Source organism: Styela clava, chromosome 2 (genome assembly GCF_964204865.1).
Source record: "Styela clava chromosome 2, kaStyClav1.hap1.2, whole genome shotgun sequence".
Classification (NCBI taxonomy): Eukaryota; Metazoa; Chordata; class Ascidiacea; order Stolidobranchia; family Styelidae; genus Styela; species Styela clava.
Genome location: NC_135251.1, coordinates 17,152,284 through 17,164,867, shown reverse-complemented (window position 1 = coordinate 17,164,867; position 12,584 = coordinate 17,152,284). Strand labels below are relative to the sequence as shown.

At 37.3% G+C, this 12,584-nt stretch overlaps 1 protein-coding gene across 1 annotated transcript; it reads left to right on the top strand.

Annotated features, from left to right (window-relative positions):
* The first annotated feature begins 9,224 nt into the window (after positions 1-9,224).
* On the top strand, positions 9,225-11,590 carry LOC120336293 (F-box only protein 48-like). The gene is made up of 3 exons (XM_039403938.2): positions 9,225-9,610; positions 10,077-10,193; positions 10,922-11,590. The coding sequence occupies exons 1-3, from the start codon at positions 9,515-9,517 to the stop codon at positions 11,093-11,095; spliced, it is 387 nt and encodes a 128-aa protein (XP_039259872.2). The 5' UTR covers positions 9,225-9,514; the 3' UTR covers positions 11,096-11,590.
* Positions 11,591-12,584: the final 994 nt, after the last annotated feature.

Here is a 12,584-nt window from a genome sequence, read left to right as displayed (position 1 = left end):
ACAGAATTAGGAGATTTTCAAATAAAAAAAAAATATTGAAACCGATATCCATTTACTTAAATGACACGTTTTCCTCTCCCACACGTTTTAGATTAGGTAAAAGATAGAAAGCCAGATAACGATTTAGACTGCCAAGCACATCATTCAACTTCGCTAGTTGCCTCAGCTAGCCATAACACTAGTCAATTCAGTGACATTATTGATGTAACAAAATGTCAAAAGTTTTTTCTATTCAATTTTATTACGAAACAACACGAAATGCGATTTTTTGATTACTCTCCGAATGTGACGCGGGCCACAGATAATAAAGCGGCGGGCCACATGTGGCTTGCGTGCCTGGGTTTGGATCACCTTGATATCTACCTTATAGGTAAGTTTTAAACAAAATATTAACTACTATCATTCAATTTATTTTGACATTCTAGAATAGTTGATTTTAAAAATGTGCAAATTTTAAATCAAAATTAGAACTTGAAAAATTGCATCTATAGTCTAGAATCTAGATACAAAGTAACAGTTGATTTGATGTTAATTTCAAAGTCTCTTTTCTTAACCCTACGTCACAATTGATTTTGTGGTGATGATCATGTTCGATATAAATCTATCAATTTTGATCCGATATTCCAGACATAGCTATTTTAGTTGAAACTAATCGGAATCGCAATTTTAGAACATAGCCATTTAGGACTTTGCCATTTAAGTAGGGACATAGCCATTTTAGTAGAGATATAGACATTTTAGTAGGAATATAGCGGACATAGCCATTTTAGTAGGGACATAGCGGACATAGTCATTTTAGTAGGAAAATATCGGAGTCGCAATTTTAGATGGGACATAGCCATTTTAGTAGGGACATAGCGGACATAGCCATTTTAGTAGGGACATAGCGGACATAGTCATTTCAGTAGGGACATAGCGGACATAGTCATTTTAGTAGGGACATAGCGGACATAGTCATTTTAGTAGGAAAATATCGGAGACGCAATTTTAGATGGGACATAGCCATTTTAGTAGGGACATAGTCATTTTAGTAGGAAAATATCGGAGTCGCAATTTTAGATGGGACATAGCCATTTTAGTAGGGACATAGCGGACATAGTCATTTTAGTAGGGACATTGCGGACATAGTCATTTTAGTAGGAAAATATCGGAGTCGCAATTTTAGATGGGACATAGCCATTTTAGTAGGGACATAGCGGACATAGCCATTTTAGTAGGAAAATAGCGGACATAGCCATTTTAGTAGGGACATAGCGGACATAGTCATTTTGGTAGGGAAATATCGGAGTCGCAATTTTAGATGGGACATAGCCATTTTAGTAGGGACATAGCGGACATAGCCATTTTAGTAGGGACATAGCGGACATAGTCATTTTAGTAGGAAAATATCGGAGTCGCAATTTTAGATGGGACATAGCCATTTTAGTAGGGACATAGCGGACATAGTCATTTTAGTAGGAAAATATCGGAGTCGCAATTTTAGATGGGACATAGCCATTTTAGTAGGGACATAGCGGACATAGTCATTTTAGTAGGAAAATATCGGAGTTGCAATGTTAGATGGGACATAGCCATTTTAGTAGGGACATAGCGGACATAGCCATTTTAGTAGGGATATAGCGGACATAGCCATTTCAGTAGGGACATAGCGGACATAGTCATTTTAGTAGGGACATAGCGGACATAGCCATTTTAGTAGGGATATAGCGGACATAGCCATTTCAGTAGGAACATAGCGGACATAGTCATTTTAGTAGGGACATAGCGGACATAGTCATTTTAGTAGGAAAATATCGGAGACGCAATTTTAGATGGGACATAGCCATTTTAGTAGGGACATAGCGGACATAGTCATTTTAGTAGGAAAATATCGGAGTCGCAATTTTAGATGGGACATAGCCATTTTAGTAGGGACATAGCGGACATAGTCATTTTAGTAGGAAAATATCGGAGTCGCAATTTTAGATGGGACATAGCCATTTTAGTAAGGACATAGCGGACATAGCCATTTTAGTAGGAAAATAGCGGACATAGCCATTTTAGTAGGGACATAGCGGACATAGTCATTTTAGTAGGGAAATATCGGAGTCGCAATTTTAGATGGGACATAGCCATTTTAGTAGGGACATAGCGGACATAGCCATTTTAGTAGGGACATAGCGGACATAGTCATTTTAGTAGGAAAATATCGGAGTCGCAATTTTAGATGGGACATAGCCATTTTAGTAGGGACATAGCGGACATAGTCATTTTAGTAGGAAAATATCGGAGTCGCAATTTTAGATGGGACATAGCCATTTTAGTAGGGACATAGCGGACATAGCCATTTTAGTAGGGATATAGCGGACATAGCCATTTCAGTAGGGACATAGCGGACATAGTCATTTTAGTAGGGACATAGCGGACATAGCCATTTTAGTAGGGATATAGCGGACATAGCCATTTCAGTAGGGACATAGCGGACATAGTCATTTTAGTAGGGACATAGCGGACATAGTCATTTTAGTAGGAAAATATCGGAGACGCAATTTTAGATGGGACATAGCCATTTTAGTAGGGACATAGCGGACATAGTCATTTTAGTAGGAAAATATCGGAGTCGCAATTTTAGATGGGACATAGCCATTTTAGTAGGGACATAGCGGACATAGTCATTTTAGTAGGAAAATATCGGAGTCGCAATTTTAGATGGGACATAGCCATTTTAGTAAGGACATAGCGGACATAGCCATTTTAGTAGGAAAATAGCGGACATAGCCATTTTAGTAGGGACATAGCGCACATAGTCATTTTAGTAGGGAAATATCGGAGTCGCAATTTTAGATGGGACATAGCCATTTTAGTAGGGACATAGCGGACATAGCCATTTTAGTAGGGACATAGCGGACATAGTCATTTTAGTAGGAAAATATCGGAGTCGCAATTTTAGATGGGACATAGCCATTTTAGTAGGGACATAGCGGACATAGTCATTTTAGTAGGAAAATATCGGAGTCGCAATTTTAGATGGGACATAGCCATTTTAGTAGGGACATAGCGGACATAGCCATTTTAGTAGGGATATAGCGGACATAGCCATTTCAGTAGGGACATAGCGGACATAGTCATTTTAGTAGGGACATTGCGGACATAGTCATTTTAGTAGGAAAATATCGGAGTCGCAATTTTAGATGGGACATAGCCATTTTAGTAGGGACATAGCGGACATAGCCATTTTAGTAGGAAAATAGCGGACATAGCCATTTTAGTAGGGACATAGCGGACATAGTCATTTTGGTAGGGAAATATCGGAGTCGCAATTTTAGATGGGACATAGCCATTTTAGTAGGGACATAGCGGACATAGCCATTTTAGTAGGGACATAGCGGACATAGTCATTTTAGTAGGAAAATATCGGAGTCGCAATTTTAGATGGGACATAGCCATTTTAGTAGGGACATAGCGGACATAGTCATTTTAGTAGGAAAATATCGGAGTCGCAATTTTAGATGGGACATAGCCATTTTAGTAGGGACATAGCGGACATAGTCATTTTAGTAGGAAAATATCGGAGTTGCAATGTTAGATGGGACATAGCCATTTTAGTAGGGACATAGCGGACATAGCCATTTTAGTAGGGATATAGCGGACATAGCCATTTCAGTAGGGACATAGCGGACATAGTCATTTTAGTAGGGACATAGCGGACATAGCCATTTTAGTAGGGATATAGCGGACATAGCCATTTCAGTAGGGACATAGCGGACATAGTCATTTTAGTAGGGACATAGCGGACATAGTCATTTTAGTAGGAAAATATCGGAGACGCAATTTTAGATGGGACATAGCCATTTTAGTAGGGACATAGCGGACATAGTCATTTTAGTAGGAAAATATCGGAGTGGCAATTTTAGATGGGACATAGCCATTTTAGTAGGGACATAGCGGACATAGTCATTTTAGTAGGAAAATATCGGAGTCGCAATTTTAGATGGGACATAGCCATTTTAGTAAGGACATAGCGGACATAGCCATTTTAGTAGGAAAATAGCGGACATAGCCATTTTAGTAGGGACATAGCGGACATAGTCATTTTAGTAGGGAAATATCGGAGTCGCAATTTTAGATGGGACATAGCCATTTTAGTAGGGACATAGCGGACATAGCCATTTTAGTAGGGACATAGCGGACATAGTCATTTTAGTAGGAAAATATCGGAGTCGCAAATTTAGATGGGACATAGCCATTTTAGTAGGGACATAGCGGACATAGCCATTTTAGTAGGGATATAGCGGACATAGCCATTTCAGTAGGGACATAGCGGACATAGTCATTTTAGTAGGGACATAGCGGACATAGCCATTTTAGTAGGGATATAGCGGACATAGCCATTTCAGTAGGGACATAGCGGACATAGTCATTTTAGTAGGGACATAGCGGACATAGTCATTTTAGTAGGAAAATATCGGAGACGCAATTTTAGATGGGACATAGCCATTTTAGTAGGGACATAGCGGACATAGCCATTTTAGTAGGGACATAGCGGACATATGGGACATAGCCATTTTATAACTACCCGACCGCGGTCCGAATCTGGACCTTTCGACCATTCAATATGGACCGTGTCTGAAGCATAAGCATCGTTTTAGAGTTTTCGTTGATGATTTTGATACTATTTACATACACGGCTAAACAGTTTGCTGCACTGGTACCGATGTGCGACATTTGTGTCCATATTTGTGAGCCAATCATTGCTCTTGTATTTAATTTAATAAAACATTTGTTTATTTGATAAAATAATTTTCTGAAATGTCCGGACCCCTGTAATTTTGAAGTTTTGTAAACGAACCTTCGGTGGAAAAGTTGAGTAGCCCTGGTCTATTCTACAAATTATCGTGCCATTTTCGATTGAATTATTCGATTCAATTTGGAAACTTTAGAAAAATGCTTATCAAATAATTTTGTATTTGGCTCTGCATGAAAAAAAATACAAGTTGAGCATATAAAAAATCACATCTTTTAGTCATATAGCTTTAAAAATATCACATCCTTTCCCCTCGATAACTCTAACTGATTTGTGATTTTAAACATGACTGTTAGATAAGGCAAATTTGCAAGCCAAAAGATATCTTTAAAATCAGCAGTCATCGAAAGTCTTTTCTGGGTTAGAAGCATATCGTGTGATAGTATGTATCTTGCAACATTCGGTACGGTACACATCCTATTAATGGGGTACACCCTTCAGACGTTTTGGTACACCCTGGGGCAGGGGTGGGCAACTTCTCTAGTCGGCGGGCCAGATGTGGGAAAATGAAGTCCTCGGCGGGCCGGATCATTACAAAAAATACTTCGGTATCCAATCTTTGTTAAATGCTCGACACTCTCTGTCAATTTTACGTTTCTTGGGATATTCCATGGTTAATAAAACTTAATATAAAATCTAATTTCTAAAATCTATTTATATTTTGAATCTGAATATAACTGATAACAGTAGTAGGAGAATGTTTACAACGCTCTCTGCTTTGACCTTAGATTGTTTGTTTAACAAGTGTGCTAATGCAATTGTTTTGCACTAAGGCAATTGTTTATTTCACCAGCTCGCACTGACAGTGCGCTGAGAGTAGAGCAATCGGTAACTTTCAAGAAGCGTCGGACCACATTACAGAGTGTGTTTGGATACAGTCAGCGGGCCGGTCAAAATCCCGTCGCGGGCAGGCCGCGGCCCGCGGGCCGTATGTTGCCCACCGCTGCCCTGGGGTGTACTATGCACCCGGTTGGCGAGCACTGGACTAGACTCACTAGAGCAGTGTTTTTTAAGTGCCGACTTCCGTCGCGGAGTATTTCTAAGTGTTACATACAGTTTTCGAGTAGATCGTGACATTACCATTTCGTAACAGTAATACTAATTATGAAACAATGTAACAATTAGAATTATGCGTCGCATCCCGTTAATTATTACATTAAATGAGTACGTCCCTGCATGTTGGAAACTGTGAGTAGGCTACAAGGCATATAACCTAGTATATATTTACGATATAACCAATTTGTTGAATTCGCGTATACAGTAGCAAACACGCCGGTTCATGTAGTTGTTAACCTTATGTCCAATGAGTTGTATTTTGAATATTTGCTAAACAGGGTTAATATACTCCAATTTTTTACCCTAACTTTGTGTTTGAATATTCAAGCTACACACTGAATAATTAAAAAAGAAGAGGTGACGAAGTAAAAGAAAAAAAAATGGAAAGCTAGAAAAGTTGTACGGAAAAAACATCAAGTGTGGTTTCATTAATGCAGGAAATGACTTTTAGTCAAAAGCACATTGTATTGAGTGTAAATGTTACGTTGTGTGTGAGCTTGGCTCCTATCAAGCCTCGACTTTATCTGATAATATCCAACATGCAAGCTCAAGTTTCGCATCGATAGTAAATTACATGTTCTCTTAGGCTTTTTTGGGTACCACTGCTCGGTAACCATTTTTTCGTTTCTCGTTTGTTCGTTCACCCTGATATACTATTTTCCATTTACCATTTATTGTAATTTAAAGCGTGCACTTTCAACACGGTGAAAAAATAAATTACTACATGTAAGATTTCAGATTCTCATTTTTTTTCGAAAAATTCTCAAAATTAAAAACTATTGTACAGTCGAAAACAGAATCCTGAGTCCGTATAGGTGTATACTTCCTTCCGACAATAACCAGGCAAATTGTCAAGGTCCAACAATCCTCAACCAGAGCCTGTTGAGTGCGGTAGACCTATTCACATCCTCGACAGAATCGTACCTAGACACAAGATCACATGTAATGTTTAAGTAGGGTGACCATATTTCCAAACCCCAAATGGAGGACACATCATTCGGTAGAACCATGTTTTACCTGTGCCTGATATGTATACATTATATATCTACTAAATATCTAGGCTTAAATATGGAAGTGACAATAGACGATGTGACGACAATGCAATAATTTGTATTTTTGTCTTGTCAACATGCAACTGTAAGCTAATCTTGCCTTCATTCACCTTAGAAACGGAAGTATCGTATCCGCAAGTAATTCACTCCGCTTCGCTATTAGTCTTCATAGTCACTTTGAGTTTTATCTTTTCTGAGGCATGGATTCGCGCGGCGGTGTGGCTCAACGGATTAAGCGTTTGGAATACGCTCGCCACCGCACCTCTAATAACTCTGCGTGGGTTCGCAGGTTCGAATCCCATGCAGGGATGGTTATGTGTGAGAGGATTGCTGGACTCCTCGCCGTCGTTGGGTGGTTCACGTAACCGCTGGTCGGTTACGGCTTCCTCTACCACCAAGTCCATGCTTCCGAAAACAGACAATACAGTATCACTAACTAATCCCATACCCGACTTGGAATGGTAACCGGACGAGAGGCCGTGGTTCGCCATATGGATAAGCCGTCTTATCGGCTTTCCTCTCCCCCGGGATAAATATGTAAATCCTATCCTATCCTATACTTCTGCTTTAATTCTTGTGTAAAATGGGTTTTTACTGGGTCTACTGACGAAATTTTTTGCCAAAATCGAAACTTCACTAAATTGCGAAATACATATGAAATTACGTAAAAAATAATTGCAGAACAACACGATTTTTCATGATAAACGGCTATGCATAACAAGTATGCATTTAACCTAGGGCAGTGCTTCTTAAGTTTTGCGGCCCTGCCGAACCTCTCCACTATTGTGCAAGCTCCCGTCAAAGGTTTAAACTAGGATCTCAATCAGAACTTCACAAAGGGGAAGCTAATTTTCTGCAAGGTTATATAAAATGATCATTGTGGTGTAACCTTAGAATTAGATACTAACTAATACGATGTGTGTGTAAATAGTGATTGTTGTGTCACAATGGTGTCGCAGCAACCATCTTTTGTTGTATAGAAGTTGCATTTTGGAGATTCGAAAGATGATATGATACCTCAAAAATGTTGGTAGCTCGAGTCATTCGTGTCCAAAACTTCAAACTGCATCCGAATGCGGATTGAAACGTTTTTTTTCACGGATTTTTGCCAAAATTGACATAGCCTACATTATGAACTAGCGCAGTTTTGATATGAGTTTTAATGAAATGTACTGAATTCAAGATGTAACGGTCATTGACATGTCCAGTAAAACATATATCTGCGCGAAGCTACACCCGGCTGAGCCATTTCACGAGTTGTTTAAACATATAAGATTGTATATCTTCGATGGACTATCGTAATTTTATTATTTTTTCTTAATTAGTAAGCTGGGTACTAGAAAGATTTTATTATATATAACTATTGTAGAGAACCTTCGGCGAACCTCTGGAACAGCTCCTCCAAGTTTCTACTTACTTTGGAATTTTCTTAGCACATCAAAAACTGTTGAGTATATCATAAGAGAATTTTGAATATTTAATCCCGCGAAAAAGGAGGACATTTTGACTTTTTAGAGCGTCCTCGGAGGACACAAAATTTTCAACGAAAAAGGAGGACAAATCCTCCAAAAGGAGGACGTATGGTCACCCTAGTTTAAGTTCACTAAGTTCAAATACCGTATTTGCTCGTTTAAAAGCCCGGGCGCTTATTTTTTTAAACATACTCACTAACCGAGCCCTTATTCAAACCGGCCCTTATTCAAGCAGGGGCGCTTGTTATTTTTAAATGAAAATTACACCCAAAAATACCGGTAGATAAGATCGATCGTTACAATAATTAATACCGTATATTGTCATTTCCAGTTCTCAAGTATGATTTAAACGAGAATAATGAAAATTTTGACTTTTTCTACGCACCGCAGGTACAAATCCGCAAAAAAAAAAACTTTTACACCGGGCGGGTATTCAAGCACCGGCCCTTATTTATTTTTATGTCCTGTTCACACGGGCGGCTATTCAAACGGGCCCTTAATCAAGACCGGGCGTTAAAACGAGCATTCACGGTATACCAAAAGTAATTGCATAAACATTTAATACTCTTTGTATAGAGTTCGTTCGCTGTTGGTCGAAAGTGGCTGAATTTTCGAAATTGTTCGACACAATGGTTTTCATTCAAGAATGATAAATCAAAATCCTCATACCATCAGCTGTAGCGTGGTTGCGCAGTATCCACAATAAACTTGTTATGTCGGTCATTTATTTATCATAAACGTGAGACGTTTTCGATAAACATTCGGCGTCTGTGACGTCATATTTAAATGGCCAACAGCTGACAAAGCCGCAGGGCGTAGTAAACATTACCACTCGCCGCGCGTATTTGTTAACGATTACGTTGTGCAAGTTAACGGAATTACGTTCACATATTCAAATTTCATTGAATATTTTGTATGAGATATGTATTTTGTAGTACATATATTTTTTTTTTTAAATTAGACATTTTAAAATAAAAAGTAAATGATATCATTTTAATCGAACTTGAGGTAATTTGTTTGTTATCGTGTCAGCTTTTGATTAATATTGTGACACGACGAGTAAAAGTGGTATCAGTGACGCTATTATTGATAAGTTGGTAGGCTTTAAATATGCGAATCGTTCGTGTAGTGCGGCATGCGTGAAAACTGATATGGAGACGTGGGACATAACAGAGAGTCTTCCCTTCAATCTATCTGAAGACATATTTTTATTACTGGACATTCCGAGTTTGTGTTCTGCCTCTGAGGTAAGTTTTTGGTATGATATTGGATGAAATCATTCGACTTCAAATTTTTGTACCGGTACTAAATTAATCACTTTAAATTGCAAAAGATATGCGTACAGATTTTTTGTAGAGTATAGTATCACTTTCTTATCAATGTTTTTTTCCTGTCATTTCATAATTTCTGATTGGTACTCGAAAAACTATAAGGAATAATTCAGATGGATTTCAAAGCTTCCTCATTTTTAAGAGGACCATTTCTATCAATATTTGAATCTCAGTTTTGGTATTTCTATTTTAAGTAGTTGAGTTCTAAAGCGCTTTTTTGTTATAGGGATAAACAAAGTGAATGTGTATAATTATTTGCGTCCGGCATTTTTTTACAAGATTTAAAGATAGTTTTTTTGTACATTTGAGACATTTCTTTATCTGGTCGTTCAGGATTATTGTATGAAAGTAAAAGTGAACAAATTGACTATTTATTTGTCAGGTTTCTACACAATGGAATCATTGCATCAATGAGTCTGATTATGTTTGGAAGAGAAAATTTTTAAGTCTTAACTCGTGTTTATCTGGCAGTAAAAAAGTAGAAACATTACAGTGGAAGGTGAATATAAATTTTGAACCTGCATTCTGTAATATTGTCTCAAAAGCATTGTTTGAATTGAATTAATCTTTATATTTTTGCTATTTTACTCAATGACCATATGTTTCACATTCTGGGAATCAATTAAATTGATACCTAATCCCGATTGATTATTAACACATGACTAGTTTTATTTGAAAGAACAATTTTTATATGCTAGATGACTTAATGTTTAATTTAAACTATGAAATCAAATATTTGGTGCTTGCTAATTTCTAAAACATACTGCTACTGCTGACAAGGTACAAGTAGACGAATTACTTTTTGTCAAACATGAAATAATAGAGATGGCTGTAGTGTTTCCCGGCTTATGTGTTGATGAAACATTTTAGTTAGCTAAAATTGCTGTAACAGGGTTACTTGAAATTCACAAAAGTAAATATTATGACATGAAAGAATTTGATCACAGTCTTTCTCTGGTACCCAAAACTATTTCCTAACCAATCTCTCATAAAAACTGCTAGCTGGTTCATAGTGCCAAATGGTGAAAAAAAATTTTAAATTGATGTTGGCTTTTTGTCCAGATATCAAAGCATATAATTGTACATTGACAAACATCTAAATATCAGTAATAAGAAGTTAATGCATTACCATCCACTAAATTTGGCAAACATTTCAAACTACTTTACTCTCTGTTCTATACTTTGAAATGATACAATGAACGGTATATATTAATGCTCACTTTTTAGGAAATGGCAATCCGAGAATATTACATACAACAATACAAGTCTGCATGGCTTCGAGGTCAATTTAGTTTAATAAACTGCTATAAAGATCTCAGAAAATGTACTGAATACATTCAAGTACAAAAATTGACTACGAATGATTGGGGAGAAATATTTCAACGAGAGCTGGATCGTTAATCAACTACAAAGCACATAACCAGTCAACGCGTTTTGAATTTTCCGCTAATAAAAACTGTGGTCTAATATGAACAAATTGCTAGTTGATTGGTCTCACAGAGTTTTTTTTTAAAGACTGATCAGCCCCCGTTAGCAAATTTTCATAAAAAGATGTTCGACATTGCGTTGAAAAAATATAGTACAGAGCCCAGTGCATATCTACTCGTCTGTATTTGTTATATTATTGTATATTTATTTTTATTCTATTTTCCAAACTTGCACTTATAAACAAATGTCTTTATCTTTATACTTTTGGATATAGAATAGTTGATTTATAGAACCCTGCTCTCTGTTGCATACTGGGTAGATATCTAGTCAAATTTCATCGGAGAGCGCATTTTAAAATCATTATTTTATCATCTTAGTTCATTTTTGTCAAGAAATTTTATCAAAAAAATCACTTTATGTTTTGTTCTTATGTATACTATATGAATAAAAATATATATGTATGGGGAATATTTGTGTGCTTCACTGAGTTCGTGGCAGGCTGAGATCTTAATATAAATCTATTAATATATCTCAAAGAAATATAGGGGTTTCAAAATTTGGAGTTGGCAAAATTTAGAATATAGAGGCAGCAAGCATTGGGAGGCGTATATTAGTATTGGGTTGTGACAAGTTTGGCTATTCTGGTCCAGAGTGTTGTCCTTTGTTGTAATAACCATCAAATTTTCCACACAGGACTTGAAAATTTTTTTTCCTCATGCAAAGTGTATTAGAATATTCTAACACTGTCTTACCCATTGTCATCCTATAACACAAAAATCAAGCAATGTCTGAAAAGTACTCTTGTTAAGTTTTTTGTAGGTGACACTTGTTACTTATTAATTTTACTTACACTAACCGATTGCATCTACAACATTCTCACAGGAGTTGAGGATTATTGGAGCACAGTGCCCAGCATGAATATACATGTTGGCAAATGGCAATCGTGCATTGTTTCCATGAAAGGTTGACTTGATATTTGATGCTATAAGACAGGGGTGTGCAACCTTTAATACAAAAGGGCCATTTACAAATAACTGGGCGAGACCGCGGGCCACACGTTTATTTAACATAGGCTTTCTATTAGTAGCAGGAACAAAAATTTTGGTTATTGATCTTATGACATGTGTTGTTTGCCTCACACAAGACAGCTGTTAGAGCACTGTAACGTCACAAGCATAGATAATAAATTGGACTCAGGTATAGGTTTTGCAATGCAAACGGAACTAAATTAAAAACTCTTTACTCGAGTCACACACCATTCAAATATGGCACTTCTCAGCGGGCTGCACAATTTTGCCTTGTTGGCCACAATTGGCTCGCGGGCTGCAGGTAGCCACCCCAGCTATAAGATTGTCACGGTGATGTCAATTTTAGCTTTTATAAAAAGTTTTCCTTCAGTGACTCAAGATTTATACTGATCTACCCTAGACAGTTATCAGGCTTTTCTGGAAAACATTTCTTT

Coding starts and splice junctions, on each gene's coding strand:
- LOC120336293 (XM_039403938.2), top strand. CDS start 9,515: ATGGAGACGTGGGACATAACAGAGAGTCTTCCCTTCAATCTATCTGAA. Junction 9,611..10,076: donor GTTTGTGTTCTGCCTCTGAG/GTAAGTTTTTGG, acceptor TTTATTTGTCAG/GTTTCTACACAATGGAATCA. Junction 10,194..10,921: donor TAGAAACATTACAGTGGAAG/GTGAATATAAAT, acceptor CTCACTTTTTAG/GAAATGGCAATCCGAGAATA.